The sequence below is a fragment of the Hylobates moloch genome, unplaced genomic scaffold (assembly GCF_009828535.3).
Source record: "Hylobates moloch isolate HMO894 unplaced genomic scaffold, HMol_V3 SCAFFOLD_1, whole genome shotgun sequence".
NCBI classification, from domain to species: Eukaryota; Metazoa; Chordata; class Mammalia; order Primates; family Hylobatidae; genus Hylobates; species Hylobates moloch.
In genome coordinates, this window is record NW_026652276.1 from 70784393 (window position 1) to 70803695 (window position 19303).

At 39.2% G+C, this 19303-nt stretch overlaps 1 protein-coding gene across 10 annotated transcripts in view; it reads right to left on the minus strand.

Annotated features, from left to right (window-relative positions):
- DYNC1I2 (dynein cytoplasmic 1 intermediate chain 2) overlaps positions 1 to 15545 on the minus strand; it is a 61695-nt gene extending 46150 nt beyond the window's left edge. The window contains exons 1-3 of one of the 10 annotated variants that reach the window (XM_032755379.2): positions 15384 to 15545; positions 12750 to 12866; positions 10135 to 10252 (exon numbers count right to left, since the gene is read on the minus strand). In XM_032755379.2, the coding sequence (XP_032611270.1) occupies positions 10135 to 10252; positions 12750 to 12857 (226 nt within the window). In that variant the 5' untranslated portion in view covers positions 12858 to 12866; positions 15384 to 15545. Of the gene's footprint in view, positions 1 to 10134; positions 10253 to 12749; positions 12867 to 14665; positions 14765 to 15137; positions 15298 to 15383 lie in introns of those variants that run through there. The other 9 variants (XM_032755377.2, XM_058441190.1, XM_058441211.1 and 6 more) reach the window with 9 other exon arrangements.
- Between the last annotated feature and the right edge of the window lie 3758 nt (positions 15546 to 19303).

The window sequence follows — 19303 nt, forward strand, 5'->3', positions numbered from 1 at the left end:
GAATCTGCCAGTAGGCAGGGACGGTGACTCATGCCTGTAATCCCAGCATCTTAGAAGGTCAAGGCAGGAGGATCGCTTAAAGCCAGGAGTTTGATACCAGCCTGCACACCCAGCCTGTAGAGATGGGTGAGTCCCCATTGCTACAAAAACAAAAAAATTAGATGACTATGGTAGTGTGAACCTGTAGTCCAAGCTACTTGGGAGGCTGAGGTGAAAGTATTGCTTGAGGCTGGAGGTAGAAGCTACGGTTTGTGTCACTGTACTCCAGCCTGAACAACAGGGTGAGACTCTGTTTAAAAAAAAAAAAAAAAGTACCAGCAAAGTTATGAGAGGTTTGATTAGCTGTATCTCTTTTTTCTTTAAACCAATTGTTTTTAGTAAGAAAAAAAAAATCCACTTTAGGAAAACAATAGATTGATTTTTTAAAATAAACCCAGTGTTTTTACACCTCTAAGATTTAAAAATATTTACTAAATACTCAAGGAGTACATTCTATATTGAAAAGAAAAACAAGTATCCATCCTGAGTCATGATACAAAATAGATTTTTTACTGTGGTTTACCATCAAAAAAGGTTTGAAAGCCATGGCCTTCATCCGTATCCTGTATTTTTCAGGCCAAATTACAAATAAATACTGGACTTGTAGGCATATGTTTTAAGGATTATGAAATGCACTTAGCCTAATTTTCTAACGGTAATGAGATCTTCAGAAAGCCTTTAACCCTTCACAGGTTCCACTATAATGGTAAATCTGCCAACAAGAAAGGGAAACATCATTTTGAAATAAGAACCTCAAAGAAAGGAAAAGATGTAGATCTAATTTGGAAACAAATTCTTAAATCTAAATACAGTGTTAACCTTTTCTGGGAAGGAACAGCCAACCCCTTTGTTCATAGCTATTTGGAGAAACTGGTAATTCAATTGTTAATCAGCTCATGCTGCTTTGATAAACACAATCTCACATGCCTTCACATTACTGAAAATTTCAAATAGATATCATAAGCTAAATAAATTAAAGCAATGACATTTGGCTTGTTTTTCAAAGCATATTTATTTACTGCTCCCTACAATGTTCTATCTTGACCAGAATTGAGTCTCCACTCTTAATTACTGACAGCTAAAAACTCTGAAGTCAAATAGTTCACAATAGATAAGCTGATATTTAATCAAGAAGAAGACACTATTCCGCCCCAGAGAAAAACCTTTGTTGAAAATTATGCCAGATAATATATTCTGTAGAAAATTTTTTATTAATAATCTATTTATAAAATGACTGGAGATAAAATATGCTACCTTCCCCAGTCTTATAACTAATCCAAATATTCAACAAAGTTTAAATCACATAAAAAATGTTCTTCAAAACCTTTCTATAGCCAATCATGTTCACTAGGGACATTTTTATTTTAAAAAGTAGCTACTTACTAAATTATCTCTCCATGGCTAAATTTAGTAATAACATTAAACTAATAGTATGAGGTTTAGTGGTATCTTTCTTCCTTCTCCCTTTCTCTCTCATATCTACACTCATAACAAAAAAAAGTTGGCATAAAGAAAAACAGCAAGGGGCTAGGCACAGTGGCTCACGCCTGTAATCCCAGCACTTTGGGAGGACCAGGCGGGCGGATCACTTGAGGTCAGGAGTTCGAGACTAGCCCAGCCAACATGGTGAAACCCTGTCTCTACCAAAAATACAAAAATTAGCTGGGCTTGGTGGCAGATGTCTGTAATCCCAGCTACTCCGGTGGCTGAGGCAGGGGAATCACTTGAACCTGGGAGGTGGAGATCATGCCACTGCACTGCACCCAGGGAGAGAGAGCAAGCAAGACTCTGTCTCCAGAAAAAAGAAAAATAGCAAGGGAATGATCTCTTTTAAAGTTTATAGTCTAAACATGTCCATTCAAGATGAATATAAAAATACAATACTAATACTACAATATTTACCCCCAGCAAAAAGCTTTTGAGTTCTAATCCATTAAAATAAAATCAGTTTGTTATTGGCTACAAATGGTTTATCAAGACATATTTTTTATTTTAACCAACTTTTCTCAGAGTCAACTCTCAAAAATCAGAGTCACCTAAGACAGGCTATAAAACTAGGATAATTGGCCGGGCACAGTGGCTCACACTTGTAATCCCAGCACTTTGGGAGGCCGAGGCGGGCGGATCATGAGGTCAGGAGATCGAGACCATCCTGGCTAACACAGTGAAACCCCATCTCTACCAAAAATACAAAAAATTAGCTGGGTGTGGTGGCGGGCGCCTGTAGTCCCAGCTACTTTGGATGCTGAGGCAGGAGAATGGCGGGAACCCAGCGGGTGAAGCTTGCAGTGAGCCAAGATCATGCCACTGTACTCCAGCCTGGGCGACACAGCAAGACTCCGTCTCAAAAAAAACAAAAACAAAAACAAAAAAAAACCTAGGATAATTGAAAGCTGGTTATAGTTACGATTAAACAAGCCAGTCTTTAATCTCTACAGTAGTTTGGTTTAGTGACCCATCTAAGACACTATCCTGCTTAAAACTCTATTAAAATGCCTTTTATCACTTATAAGGCTACAGTTTTTTTAAATGTTGAAATCTCTCAGAAAATCCCTCAAAAATTTGTGACTTTGATTTATGAGTAAATTCTCTGTGAATGTGGGCTGGACTTAGTGTTTCTCTTCCAATGGGCAGAATGTGGCAGAGGTGATGCTTTGTGACTTCCAAATCTAAGTCATAAAAAGGACAGTTTTATTCTGACTCTCTTTTTCTCTTGGATTGCTCACTCTGGGAGAACCCAGCTAACATGCTACAAGGATACTCAAGTAGATCTGTGGAGTAGCCCACAAGGATGGGAACTCAGCTGTCCCACTAGCAACCAACACCAACTTGCCAGCCATGTGAATGAACCACCATGAAAGCAAGTCCTCGAGCCTCAGTCAAGACTTCAGATCACTAAAGCTCTAACTGAAATCTTGACTTTGACCCAGCGAGAGAACCTAAGCCAGAACTACCTAGCTAAGCTGCTACCCAATTCTTGACCAGCAGAAACTATAAGAGATAATAAATGTTTATTGTTGTTTTAGGGAGAAAAAACAGATAAAAGACGAAATAGAAAATCTGAAGAGACTATAACCATTAAAAAAACTTGAGCAGTTAGGGAGGCCAAGGCGGGAGGATCACTTGAGGCCAGGAGCTTGAAACCAGCCTGGGTAACATAGCAAGACCCCATCTATACAAAAAAATTTTTTTAAACTAGCCAGGCATGGTGATACCTGCCTGTAGTCCCAGCTACTTAGGAGGCTGAGGCAGGAGGACTTGAGCCCAGGAGTCTGAAGCTACAGTGAGCTGAGATCACACCACTGCACTCCAGTCTCGGTCACAGACTGAGACCCTGTCTCTAAACTGCACCCCCGCCTGCTGCCACACACACACATACACACACACACACACACACACACACACACACACACTCTCTCCAAATGATGAATAACCCCTGCTCTCTACTCTCTATAGAAAAAAGTCATAATCAAGGCAGTTTTAAAATGGAAATCTATCGAGCTTTTAAGAAACAGGCATCTTTTATAAATTATTCTACAAAATAGCAAAAGCAAAAACTGACCAATTTATTTTAAAACCACAACCATGATGACCAATGAACATGGACAGTACAAGAAAATCAAAGGCAAATTTCATTCATTAGTACATATACAAAAAACCCTCAATAAAATATTAGCTAATCTTTTCTTTTTCTTTTTTTTTTTTTTGAGACGGAGTCTCACTCTGTTGCCCAGGCTGGAGTGCAATGGCGCGATCTCGGCTCACTGCAACCTCTGCCTCCTGGCTTCAAGTGATTCTCCTGCCTCACCCTCCAGAGTAGCTGGGATTAAAGGCGCCTGCCACCACGCCCAGCTGATTTTTTTTGTATTTTTAGTAGAGACGGGGTTTCACCATTTTGGCCAGGCTGGTCTCAAACTCCTGACCTTAGGATCCGCCTGCCTCAGCCTCCCAAAGTGCTGGGATTACAGGCATGAGCCACCATGCCCAGCCTAGCTAATCTATTTTTAAAATACATGCAGGCCAGGAGTGGTGGCTCACACCAGTAATCCTAACACTATGGGAGGCTGAGATGGGTGGATTGCTTGAGCTCAGGAGTTCAAGACCAGACTAGGCAGCACGGTGAGACCGTTTCTTTTCTTTTCTTTTGAGACAGAGTCTCGCTCTGTCACTCAGGCTGGAGTGCAGTGGCGCCATCTCGGCTCACTGCAAGCTCCGCCTCCCGGGTTGACGCCATTCTCCTGTCTCAGCCTCCCAAGTAGCTAGGACCACAGGCGCCCACCACCACGCACGGCTAATTTTTTGTATTTTTAGTAGAGATGGGGTTTCACCATGTTAGCCAGGACGGTCTCGATCTCCTGACCTCGTGATCCACCTGCCTCGGCCTCCCAAAGTGCTGGGATTACAGGCGTGAGCCACCGTGCCTGGCCTGCGAGACCCTGTTTCTACTAAAAATTCAAAAATTAGTGGGGTGTGGTGGCAGCATGTGCCTGTAGTCCTAGCTACTCGGGTGGCTGAAGTGGGAGAACTGCTGAAGCCTGGGAGGCAGAGGTTGCAGGGAGCCAAAATCGCACCACTGCATTCCAGCATGGGTGACAAAGTGAAACCCTGTCTCAAAAAAATAAAGAGATAAAATACATGCAAAAATCATCTGCCATGCCTAGAGGTGACTATTAGTAATTAAAGCAAAAAAGTAAACATGTCTCCTGCTTTTCTAACATTTAGCGTAACCAAAACCCCTAGTTATTGAGAGAAAGCTCCTCTTTACAGAAGAGCTTTAGCCAATAAATGCAGAAAGAATGGCAGAATTACAAAAACAATGCTGCAACTCCTAATCAAATAACTTAGATGAGGATCATCGATGAGTATTAACACCATCAGATAAAAGGCTGATAAAGAAATGAATAGTCACATAGTGCCCAAGTATCACCCTCAGATATTACCTATTAGTCACAAGGGGGTAATTATGATGGAGAGATCAGGTTATCACAGTTGTAATCCAATAATCAAGCTTAGCATCGCTCAATAGCCAGAGATGTGCTACTGATATGATACAATATGAAGGACACAACATCACTTATGAGATTTTCATGCCAAAAAAGTTCAGCCTAAAGTGAATCAAGCTTTTCTTTTCTTTTCTCGAGATAGGGTCTTGCTGCTTCTTTTCTTGAGATAGGGTCTTGCTGCATCGCTCAGGCTAGAGTTCAGTAGTGCGATCATGGCCAGTACCTCGACCTTGCAAACTCAATTGATCCTCCCACCTCAACCTCCACAGTAGCTGGGACTATAGGTGCCTGCTATCATGCCTGGCTAATTTTTTTTTTTTTTTTTTTTGTAGAGACAGGGTCTTGCCATGTTGCCCACGCTGGTCTTGAACTCCTGGGCTCAAGTGATCCACCCACCTCAGCCTCCCAAATATCTTTCTTCCGTCTCCCTTTCTCTCTTATATCCCAAAGTAATGGGATGACAGGTGTGACACGCACAGTTCAAATTAGATCAAAATTGAGCTTTTTAATCTAACTTCCAGTTTAAAGGAAATATAAGGGATAAAAGCTAAATGTCAGAATGCCATCAGACAAACCCAGGAGGCGAGACAGTCTACAAACCAATTGGCCCGCCCTCTTCAAGTAGATATCGTGAGGGAAAAAGTAGTATGTGTGTGGAGAATATTCTAGATTTTTAAAAATTAGGAAGGGTGTAGTGGCTCATGCCTGTAATCTCAGCACGTTGGGAGGCCAAGGCAGGAGGATCACTTGAGTCCAGGAGTTCAAGGCCAGCCCTGGCAACATAGTGAGACCCCCATCTCTACAAAAAAAAAAAAAAAAAAAAAAAAAAATTAGTTGGGCATGGTGGTGTGCACCTATGGTCCCAGCTACGTGGGAGGCTGAGGTGAGAGGATCGCTTGAGCCTGGGAGGTTGAGGCTATAACAAGCCATGGTTGCACCACTGTATTCCAGCCTAAGTGACAGAGCAAGACCTTGTCTCAAAAATAATAATAATAATAATAATAATTAAAAAAATAAAAAACATATAGCAATGCAATGTATGTATGGTACAGCAACACTTTGGAGGGAAACAAACTAAATTTCTTGAGGGGAAGAAAAATGTTTGTGAACCTAGGACTATTTTGTAAAAGGAACAAAGGGGGTGATTTTCTATATCAGAAATTAGAATATAATACAAAGGTGCAGTAATTAAAACTGGGTTGTGTAGAATCAAACAAATAGATTCATAGTGAAAATAGAGAGCCCAGAAATGTCCATAAATATATGGGAATTTACTGTATGACAAAGTTTGCATCAGACTTCAGTGGGGGAAAAGATAGACTAATAAACGGCACTGAGAAAATTAGCTAATTATATAGAGAAAAATTAGGCTGGATCCCCAAATATCTCCTTGTGAAGGGTAAAACTATAAAATTAATAGGAAAAACACAAGAATTAATAGGAAAAACACAGAAGAATATATTTGCATCCACAACGTAGGAAAGGATTTCTTTTTAAAAAAGACCAAAAACACACAAAAAAGGGTTATACAGGTTGAGTATCCCTTACCCAAAATGCTTGGGACCAAAGGTGATAGATTATTTTGGATTTTTGACTATTTGCATTATACCTAGCAGTTCAGTATCCTAACTTAAAAATCTGAAATCTGAAATTCTCTAATCAGTATTTCTTTTGAGTGTCATCTTGGTGCTTAAAATGTTTCAGATTTTGGGGCATTTTGAATGCTGAATTTTTGGATTAGGAATACTTAGCCTGTAATTGCTAGATTTGACCATATCAAAATGAAGGATTTGACCATATCAAAATAGAGGATTCTGTTCAATGAAGAATATTATAAACAGTTAACAGATTAGGAGAAGGGTTTTTTAAAAGACTAAAACAGACGAAAGTCCTCCCTAAAATATACAAAATACACAAAGAATGCCTACAAATCAGAAGATAAAGAACCTCAATCGTTGTAAATGGGGAGAAGGATATGAATATGCAATTCGCAGAAAGGAAAACTTGAATGGTTAAAAGATATATAAAGAGGTGGTCAACCTCACTGTAATCAGATAAATGTATATTAAAACATTTTAGTGTACCACTTTATACTCATCAAGTTAGCAAAAATTAGAAAGCTGGATAGTATCCAGTCATGATGCGAATATGGTAAAGCAGTTACTTTTTCATGCACTGGTAGTGGGAGGGTAAACTTTGTAGCCATTCTGGAGACTGACATGCAGAACCTAATTAAGCTAAGTCTTATATACAATAACATAGCAAGTCAATTCTTGGGCATACACCCCAGAGAAAGTATTCCACAGTCCTCAAGGGAAAAAACACATATTTTTTGCAGCATTGCTTATGATAGTAAAGCAAAGAGACAAAAGGAAACTGAGTGCATAGCACTGGGGGAATGGATAAGTAAAATGTGGTACATAATAGGATACTGTATATTAGAAATAAATAACTAAATACGTATATAGCAACATGGAATAAACAAAAGACATACAGCACTATGCCATTTATATATATATAAAGTATATATACACAGAGATATGTGAAACCTTGAAAAACAGAGCATAATCTGAAAGATGTATGTTAAAAATTCAAAAGTGGGCCGGCATGGTGGCTAACACCTGTAATCCAAGCACTTTGGGAGGCTGAAGAGGGCGGATCATGAGGTCAGGAGTTCGAGACCAGCCTGGCCAACATGGTAAAAGCCCGTCTCTCCTAAAGATACAAAAAATTAGTCAGGTGTGGTGGCACGTGCCTGTAATCCCAGCTACTTGGGAGGCTGAGGCAGGAGAATCGCTTGAACCCAGGAGGTAGAGGTTGCAGTGAGCTGAGATCACGCCATTGCACTCCAGCCTGGGTGACAGAGCAAGACTCCGTCTCAAAAAAAAAAAAAAAAAAAAAAAAAACTGCAAAAGTGGGCACTTAATGCATTAGTGGGAATGAGAATGGAATTAGAGATGAGAAATGAGGGACACATACACAAACCCTAAAGAATGGTCTTTCAAAAATTAATGATGGAGATGGGCCATTGATACAGTTTGGACATCCCCTCCAAATCTCCTGTTGAGATGTAATCCCCAGTGTTGGAAGTGGGGCCTAGTGGGAGATGTTTGGGTCATGGAGGCGGATCCCTCATGGTTTTGTTTAAAACTGTGTGGCACCTCCCCCCACCTCTTGCTCTTGCTCACTGGATGAGACATGCTGATGCCCCTTTGCCTTCTGCCATGATTGGAAGCTTCCTAAGGCCTTGCCAAAAGAAGCCAGCACCATGCTTCCTGTAAAGCTTGCAGAACCGTGAGCCAATTAAACCTCTTTTCTTTTTTTTTTGAGACGGAGTTTCACTCCTGTTGCCCAGGCTGGAGTGCAATGGCCAGATCTCAGCTCACCACAACCTCTGCCTCCCAGGTTCAAGCAATTCTCCTGCCTCAGCCTCCTGAGTAGCTGGGATTACAGGCATGCGCCCCCACGCGCACCTAATTTTGTATTTTTAGTAGAGACGGGGTTTCTCCATGTTGGTCAGGCTAGTCTCGAACTCTCGACCTCAGGTGATCCGCCCGCCTCAGCCTCCCAAAGTGCTGGGATTACAGGCGTGAGCCACCCCGCCCAGCCACCTCTTTTCAAGTTACCCAGCCTCAGTATTTCTTTATAGCAACACAAAGAACTAACCCGGCCATAAATTAAGAAATATGAACACTTTAGGGGTGGGCGGATCATGAGGTCAGGAGTTCCAGACCAGCCTAGTCAATATGGTGAAACCCTGTCTCTACTAAAAGTACAAAAATTAGCTGGCATGGTGGCGCAAGCCTGTAGTCCCAGCTACTCAGGAGGCTGAGACAGAAGAATCACTTGAACCCGGGAGGTGGAGGTTGCAGTGAGCCGAGATTGTGCTACTGCACTCCAGCCTGGGAGAGAGAGAGTGAGACTCAGTCTCAAAAAAGAAAAGAAAGAAATATGAACAAGTGAGTTCAGTGAAACTGAAGTCTTAAGAAGAACATAAAAGAAAAAAAATCCTATAGGAGAAAAACAAAAGCCAATGCACGGAAAAAAAAGGTAACTCAAACAAAGGCTAACAAACAACTTGGTTTAGTTATAAGAAAGTAAGTGTTCTGATTCATTTACTTTTAAAATTGCATATTCAACATAAGCTTATTGAATAAATACATAAAATTAATATACTTCAGTCTTCAAATTCTACAAGAAAAGGAAAATGAGCTGAAAGAAATAACAATGAAGCTGACCATGAGAGTAGCCAGCCTTTTCATCTTGAAACCTTTTAGAAATATCAGGTCTAAGGACAGTTATGTTGCAGTTTCACAACAAGCATAGAGCATTTACAATCTCCAGTATTTGTCTCCTGCACTAGATAAAATTAGCCCACTGACTAGCCCTAAAATGTTAGGTCTCTAAAGGATAAAGGCCATGTTAAACTAAAATACTATGTAACAGCACCCAGCACAGAACTATTTTAAGTAGGCATTTGTCCCTGATGTGTAACTAGATTGTCCCGTGTACCTCTACTTTTTCAGCTTTTTTGGTCTAGTACAGTTATCAAAATGAATAACCCAGAAAAATAATAAGATTAAGTCAAATCACTGCAAAAATAAGCTACAAAATTATCTCCCTTATTAGCATTAACAGCAGAAGGCTATAAGCTTATCCTTCCACTCCTGTACCTTTGAATACTAATATATTTTGCATACTAACAATATAAGTCTGATTGTATCTCTCTCTAATCTCCAGAAATGAATATAGAGTTCAGATCAGGAATCCTAGTTATCTTTGAGCTTAACACAGTATGGCACATAAAACTTGCTTAATAAATGTTTGTTGAAATAAATTACTGATTTAATAAGAGAAGTCAATTGGTAGTTCAGTATATGTTAATAATTACTCTTGCAGCTCTTTTGAACAAACAAAATAACCATGTACTAGCATATCTGAAAAAAAGACAATTCCAAATAAATTATAAGATTAATAATTTTAGAGACACAAGAAAAATATGTAAAATATATCAAGTCAACCCACTCAGCTATGTCTGAGCTGAACAGAATCTATGCCTATCTCTTATAAATGGATATATTCTTAACCTTACCAATGGGGGATTCTGGAGTTAGCCCCATGCTTTGAAGCAATGCTTCAGCTTCTCTTCTTTTTTTTTCAAGATCTGATTCTTCTTGCACAGGAGCAACAGCTTCCTTCTTCTGATCAGTCTAAAATGTTTAGGTTAAAAACTTAAGTTTACATATAGTATGAAAAATTTGTTTGCAAAAATGTTTTAAATAATATGCTAACACTATATACTTTTAAGGCATGAACTTAGTTTTGAGTACAGGTTAAGTTCTTTTTATAGTCATTAAATGAAAACCATTCTCAATAGAGTTCTAGTAAATAACCTCCAAATGATATGTACTAAACTGCTCTATCTTTATATGTAATCAAGGAGTTTCCACAAAAATTTTCCTAACAGACAAATTCAAGAAGTACAGTCAACTTCAAATTAACGACAGTATGAAATTGCTGTCTATGGTCAGGAATAATAGACAACTTCCCCCAAGTGGCACAAAAGGTTAGATACAATATCACATACAATGAAAAAATTAAAGTGTAATTATTTAAGAGGTAACAAATTTTAAGTAAATGACAATATGATTTGTTGAAAAAGAGTATCACAAACTTCTGTATAAAGTCTTCATTTTATTTAGGATTGGGTTTTGTAAAATTAAACTCACTTCTGCATAGCACAAAACATTTTGTTATGAAAATTTTTGCCAGCTTTTATCTCAGATATTTATAGTTTTGGCACAATCTTCTGGATAAACTAGATAAACCTCAATACTCTCAGATCATCCAAGACATCTCAAGTAAAATGTAAGCTTTCCAAGAAAAAGTTTTTTTTATGTAAATCTCAAATCCCTATGCCACCTAGACAACTATTACTCAGACATTGTCTGGAGTGAATTTTGTTAGCCACAATATTCTATACCATTTTGACTTAAAAGTCATCAGAAAAATTAATCAAAATAACAAAACAGGTTGTAATATCAAGCTGATGCTTCACTGTTGATAAAAATATATTAATAGACTCACAGTTTAATACCACTATATTATCTCTTGTAACATTTTTATAAACTTTATTTTTTTCCCATTGGTCTGTGTGACTCAATAGTTTTACAAGCTTTAAATTAGGTATAAATCATGCAATAGATATCCTTTAGAAGCCATTTTTGCCAGTTATGGCCATCATTAGAAAACAAAAATGAAATTTGCTCTCAGCACGGAAATGTTCAGGGCTATAAATATTATTGTGGAATAGCTCTGCCAACCTGAATCATGCTTCTACCAGTCACCTTTTAATCTAATAGCTAATGTAAAGCTCCAACCCTCTTATAATGTATCACAGAAAGGTTCAGAATAAATTAGCCAATTCTTCAATTACAGGCCTTAACAGCATCATAGTAATGCTGCACATAAATTGTAACTTCAACTTTTCTACTACTTATTTTTCTCTTAGTCCCCAAGAGATTTCTGACAGTCTTGGCTATGATTTAGGCTACCGCATATAAAAACTTGGTCCTAAAGACACACAGGAAAAACTTCCTTACAGTAGCTATTTAAAACATATCTGTAGTAAAAGTACACAGAGTTTCCATAGGGATAAAAATATATTTCAATGCAGGAACAAGTAAAATGTCTCCAGCTCAGGGTCAATGTACATTTGCTGTATATAATGTGATGCATATTTTTGACACAAAAAATCAAAAGAAGTACCTGGTCCACCTTTATGGTACCATCAAACCTACTACTCGGTAAAAATATTTCAATAACTAACTCATAAGAGATAAGAACAAATCCCTTAGTCAATTAAATCATCTACTATGTATATTTCATTTGCCATTAATATCATCCATTCTGACAAATTAGCAGTTCAGACTAGCAAAATATTCAGATAAATTCAAAGTCCAAACTAAGTTACGATATATATATATATATATACACCATATTTATGAGCTATTATAATATAGACGTCTTGGCTGAGTGCAGTGACTCGCGCCTGTAATCCCAACACTTTGGGAAGCCTAGGCAGGAGGACTGCTTGAGTTCAGGAGTTCAAGACCAGCCTGGGTAACATGGCAAAACCTCGTCTAAAAAAAAATACAAAAATTAGCCTAGCATAGTGACATGCGCCTGTAGTCCCAGCTACCCCAGAGGCTGAAGTGGAAGGATCACCTGAGTCAGGAGAGGTTGAGGCTGTAGTGAGTTGTGCTCACACCACTGCACTCCAGTCTGAGTGACACAGTGAGACCCTGTCTCAAAAAAAAAAACACTCCAAAACAAAAAAAAATACAGATGTATCTTACTTTATAATAAATATATTCCTAGAATATTAAATTGAACTTTTATAAATCAAATTTTAGAAATGCATCAATCTATATGAAATTGTTTTTAAAAATCATATTTTATCAGTTTTGTCATTTTCACATATCTTGCTTCTTTAAAGTAAGATTCACTTATAGTGCTAGGTCTGCAGTCAGAACGGCTAGATTTTTAACTATCCTGAAATTATTACGTTTGTGCAAAAGTAATCACAATTTTTCCATTACTTTTAACCACGATTACTTTTGCACCAACCTATATGTAAATATATAAATATGTGAAATAAAACCCAATTACTTTATGTTGTTTATTTAAGAAAAAAATCAAACATACTTCTTTTTTTTTCCTTTCTTCTTCTTTTCTCTTCTTTTCCTCTCTGATTTGGGCCAGTCGCTGCTTCTTACGTTCCAACTCAGCCTTTAATTCACTTTTGTCTGACATGTTTGTGACCTTAGAAACATGTAATCATTATGTTAGTAAAAGCAGCAGTTGAAAAAACTAGTGTTCCAAGAAGAGAACTGTCCCAAAAGGCCATATAGTTCAATGCTATCTCAAAAAAGCACAAAAACCTTACTTTTAAAATAATGGGGCTGGGCAGTAGCTTACTTTGGGAGGCTAAAGTGGGAGGGCTGCTTCAGGCCATGAGTTTGAGACCAGCCTGGGCAACATAGCAAGATCCCATATCTAAAAAAAAAAAAAAAAAAAAAGGAAAGAAAAATAAAAACTTAGGCGGCATGGTGGCATGTGCCTGTAGTCCCAACTACTTGGAAGGATTGCTGGAGCCCAGGAAGTCAAGGCTGCAGTGAGCCGTGATCATGCCACTGCATTCCAGCTTGGGCAACAGAGCGTCTCTAAAAAATAAACTTTTAAAGATAAAATAAAGGAAGCATATATATTATTACTAAGACTTAAAAAATGTATAAACAAACATATATATAATATTACCTAGAGCTGAGCATAGAAGCCAGCCCATAGTAAGCACTTTAATGTTTGCATACACAAACTGAACACAATGTCTCAAAGTTTTTGATGACAATATATTAGGTACCCATGATAAAGGTCGAAACTGGCTCTTAAAACAGAGGACATGGTTTGGCATTTAGAAGCTCTTACGCTATATGACACAGATCAAAACTATTACCAATTCTATTGCATTCATAGAAACTTGATAAAAAACAATAGGTCAAACTGAAAATTCCCGTAAGTTCTAAAAGTGCTGTAGTAATACTAAAGACAACCAAAACGCAGGAGTTACCATCATTAGCTATCAAATCAAATGACTATATTTCTCCACAATAACACCTTACCTATACCTCTGATGGCACTTTTAGTACAATTATTTGTGGACATACCTGAAATGTTCCCTATTAGATTGTAATGTACTTGAAATCAGGGACTGTTTTTTAGTTATTTTTGTTGCCTTCACAACATCCACCAGAATGACCTTAACACTACAATTAACACTGGCTAATGAATAATGGATACGGTAGACAGAATTACAAACTGAGCTTCAAAAACCAATTGCATAAACACTACTTCAGCTTGAGTTTTAGGAAGAAGAAATGAATTAGGATTTTTTTTTTTTTAAGTAGCCTAGCAGCTGAGCATAAGGCAGGAGCCAGGAACTCGTTACCTTCTCCACATGATTGATTTATCGCCTAATGATCAATCTCTTTCAATGTCTCTGTACAAGTGAAATATTAAATGCTTTAGATAAGAAAACTAGGAGAATAACCTCTGGAAAACTGTATTTCCAGAGTTTAAGAGAAATCTCTTTAAAAGCACAATTGTTAAATCTGAATAAAGGTCAGTCAAGAGGAGAAGTTCACCTACTAACAAGTGGATAAAGGAAATTTCAGCTACTAAACTCCATTAAGACTGGCAAGCGAATTGATAATTTTCAAGCATACGAAAAGGATGAAAAGTTGACATGGCAGACCTGAAATATATACACAATATCTTCCAAGATTTGTTTGAACAAACTAAAAGCAAGAGACCGTGTTTCTTATTCCACCCTTTCTACACCTCTAAACAGCTCCATACAAACGGCTGGTGAGGAGAACTTCCATGCGTAACTGTATGCTACGCTAGGCACATTATTTTTTGTTCAACGTCAACTGTAAAATAGATATACCAACACTAACTGATATTAAAATAAGCTTATTTTTAGTTAAAGCCCAACAACAAAGTCTAGAACACTTGAACTATAGCTGACCAATCCTCTCACCCTCACAGAAGCCAGAGCCTACCTCCATGACTGACATGTTCACGTTCTTAAAACTCAAGAGAAGAGAAAGTCTCTAGAGTTTTGTGCTAGAACCTCCATGTTCGGGGACCTTCCATCACACATAAGCTGAGGGGAGACACTATCAAGGCAAGTAGAGATGGCCTTAATTTGTAAAATGGGGCAAGGCGAAAACGAATCACTCTCCCCTGGGGTCACGGCCAGGAGGGCGCGGTCCAGGGCAGGGCGTCCAGGAGAAGAAGCCAGTGAGCGCCGAACAAGCCTCAAGGCTCCCCAGGCCGCCTCTGGAGGGTCGAGAAGGGAAAGGAGTGGACTCCTCTCGCCGGGCCGCAATGAGTCACCGCACCCAGGTCTCCCCGCTTTTCCTCCCCAAAGCCGGGCCGGGCGGGGATGTCAGCAGGAACTGCCAAGCCGCCCTTCGAGTTGCGACGTGGAACACAGGCAGGGAGGCCTTGAGGGAAGAACAGTCAACCCACCTGTCAGGTGACTGGATGGGGAAGAGTCCTCCCGCCTGCAACTTCCCGATATCGTCCCTCGCCTAAGCCCCCAACACCAACTGTAGCCACCACCAGCTCCGCGGCTTTCCAAAGCACACAAAGAGGGATGGGCGGCGGCTGCTACGGCGAGAGCTTAGGGACAAATACCCTCACCAGAACGAGGTCGCTCCCAGAAATAAAAGGTGGGGCCTTGCTGCGAGGAACTGTAGCCCCTCCGTGACTTACCTGTTGTAAAGCAGAAGCCGCTAGATAAAACAAAGAACCCAGCCAACCCAGGGGCCTTAAATATTGCCGCTTTGCCAAAAACTGGAAAACTACGCCTAATATTCTCAGGCAATGAATCCAACTTCCGCCCTCGCCTTACAAACTGACACGACCGAGAAGAACTACAAGCCCCGGCAACAAGGAAAACCTGCGTGCGACAAGCAGTGCATTATGGGAATTGTGGTCGCTGGGCGTCGCAAGGTGTGCTGGGACATGTAGTGTGTCCCCTCCTTTAGGTTTCCCACTCCAAGGCCTTCTTCCGTCGAGAAGCTTCTGTATAAAGTATTCTCGTCTGTTGATCCGTGCTCACAGTGTAGTATGTGTTATAGTGTAAGATCTTTGACCTAACATTGGCGGAATTTTAAGAAGGGCTATTTTCCAGTGGTGAACCTGTGAATCACGCTGCTGCACATTTGGTGAAGGCGTGAAGTAGACTTTTTAGGAAGTAAAACATATATATATATATATATGTACATACATACATAAGTTTTAGGGAAAAAATGCCTTATATAGGCTTCATGTGGCATCTTAGGCAAAATCTAAATAAAAATATGTCAACTGACATAGCAAATAATTTTTTAGTATTTTGTTGCAGTGTGGTAGCATTTTGGTTTTCTCTCAAAACGATTTTAGGAAATAAAGCATTTTGTACGATTAGACTCTCAAACCAAGCTAGAATGTTTTCCATAGTTAGATTTTTAACATACAAAGAAAACAAAACTTACTGGAACATGAATTTACCTGCAATGTATGCGTTGACACACCTTTTTAAAGTTTAAATAATTTAAAGCATTATTTGGCAGGAGTTAAAGTTAACACCAAGGCAGTATCTTTCCTATGTTCTAGAAAACTGATTGTTCTAGAAGTTCTAGATATTGCCCAAGTCTAGAATGAACCTTTATGATTCAGATTCCAAGTCCTTGGGTTTGTGGTCTTTTTCTTATCTTTCTCTGCCTTGTCTGTGGTCTTTTGTGTAGAAAAAAATTTTCTAAAAATGAATTTGAGAAAGAAAATCCTTGGCTTTCCACAGCTTTTCCCGATAACCTAACATTCAAAGAACTATGTTTTTTTTTTTACTTCTTTCCTAATAGTTTTCATTTATTAATTTGAAAAAAAATTATTATTGATTGCCTACCATGTGCCAGCAATGGTGATGGGTGTTGTATTAAGAGCTAAAATGGACCGGGCGCAGTGGCTTACACCTGTAATCCCAGCACTTTGGGAGGCCGAGGCGGGCACATCACCTGAGCTCAGGAGTTAGAGACCAGCCTGGGCAACACGGTGAAACCCCGTCTCTACAAAAAATAGAAAAATTAGCAGGGTGCGTGGTGTGCGTCTGTAGTCCCAGCTACTCATGAGGCTGAGGCAGGAGGATGGCTTGCGCCCAGGAGGCGGAGGTTATAGTGAGCTGAGATTGCACGATTGCATTCCAGCCTGGGAGACAGAGCAAGACCCTGCCTCAAAAAACAAACAAACAAAAAAAAAAAAAACAAAAAAATGCACATCCTTCTTCTTAACGGAGAAAGACAGGACACTCGCTTAACTAAGTATGGATGGTTCCTGACTGATGGTTTAACTTATGATTTTTTTCTCATTACAATGGGCTTACTAGAGTAAAATGCATTTTCAACATATATTTTTGACTTAAAATGGGTTTATCAGGACATAACTCAAGGATCATCTGTATAATGATGGGATTATATAAGGAAGTCATAGAAACACCTGGAAAAACTTTTCAGGAAACTTTTGGAAGGAGGTGATTCTAGAGCTAAGTCTTTGATTCTCAAAGGTTGAGTAGAAGAAGTTAGCCAAGCAGAGAAGATGCAGAAAGGTGCCTTGGGAAGAGAAAAGAATATGGACAAAGGACAGAGGTGTGAGAGCATAGAATGCTGGTGAATTTGGAAATAATTCACAATGGCCATAGGCTAAGACAGGAACTGGGGAATGAAGCCATAAGCAGGGGCAAAGTCGCATATCCCAGTTTAGATTTAATCCTACAGATGATGTGAATCCACTGATAGATTTTAAGCAGGTGCACGGTATGATAAGGTTTGCATTTTAGATAACTGACCTTTCGAAGTAGTCTGGAGAAAGACTAATGTGCTGGTTATTTTCTTTGCCCCCCAGATTCATTTCCTGCCCTTCTTTGCTAAGCTCTATGCCTCTGAGGGTTGACCTCAGTTTCTTTAAGGACTGCCTTGTGGTTGGACATAAAGAAGGCCAAGGCAAGGATATCAGAAGGTGGGTAGAAAGGGAAATTGGGGCATCTCTTCCTTGCTCCTTCCTTCTTTGAGTGTCAGATGTCCAGCAATACCTTCATTCCTTCATGACTATAGTACCTGCCAGATGGCTCTTTCTCCATGACTCTAGTTTTCCCCGGGCTCTCTGGTGATTTTATGTTCTCCTTTTATCTCTCGAACACCTCCTCTGTAGCTAGTCTCTGAGTGCCTCATCATCTCATGTTTGTTCCCCTACTACCCGCTCACCCCTCTGTAACTCGTCCTTTCATTAAAGTATTTTCATATGAACTGTCTTGTGAATTCTGTTTCTTGTTGAGACCCTTATTGATACAGCTTGCCTAGAGGGATGAGAGGTGGAGAAAAGAGGTAAGGTAGAGACTGGAAGCAGGGAATGCAACTGGAAGAATTTGGGTAGAGCCAGCAATTATAAATGCATGAACTAATGCATCATCAGTGAGAATTAAGAAAAGTAGATGGATTGGAGAAATGTTAACATTATGTGAGACTTCTACAGCAATAAAGCATACTAGATACCTCTTCCCACTGAAAATCACTAAATATACTGGCTGGATAACGTAGCTTTTGAGCGGGTAGAGTGGCTCATGCCTGTAATCCCAGCACTTTGGGAGGCCAAGGTGGGCGGATCACTTGGGGAGGCCAAGGTGAGAGGATCACTTGAGCCCAGGAGTTCGAGACCAGCCTGGGCAAGGTGGCAAAACCCCATTTATATAAAAAATTTTAAAATTAGCTAAATATGATGGCACTCGCTTGTAGGCCCAGCGACTTGGGAGGCTGAGGGCGGGAGGTTTGCTTGAATCCAGGAATTTAAGGCTGCAGTGAACTATAATCACACCATTGCACTCCAGCCTGGGTGACAAAGTGACATCCTGTTGCTTAAATAAATTTTTAAAAATGTTTTAAGATATGAAATACATAACTAAAAACCCCCCACTTTTTTGTTGTTTTATTTTTAACACTTTTTTGAAGAAACCCATTATCAGCACTGATTAGAAAGACTGTACCCTGGACATTACATAGTTCGAACTACTATGTCTTCCTGCTTTTTAAGTTGGAAGGGCTAGGGAGGAGTCCTAATAAGCATTAGTGCTTCAGGGTGTTTTTGAAGGGGAGAATTTGCATTTTAAAACTTCTTATAATGGTTTGTAGGAGAGAGTAGAAATATATATACAGATGAATTTGTTGAACAAATTCATATCTGGATTTACACTTGAATTCAATATGCCAATGTTTGCAAAATTTTAATACAATTAATATATTGACATGATGCAGGATTTCATTTATATGGAATGCAAAAGCAGGTAAAACTACTCTAATGAAATGTCAGAATAGTGGCTATTGAGGTATAGGGGTATTGATGGCAAGGGATATGGGGAGGTTTCTGCGGTGCTGGGAATGTTTCATTTCTTCGTCTGGTGGGGGTTACACACATTTACATATCTGTAAAACATTCATTGACCTCTACCCTTAACATGGGTCCTTTTTATTGTATGTATGTTATATTCAAAAAATAGTTAAGAAAAAAGTAGCTATTAAACCATGGGACTTAAACAAATGTATAAAACATCAAAAAGATGTAGCAGACACCAAATTGGAAGAGGAAGGAGTTTGAAGGGGTTAAAA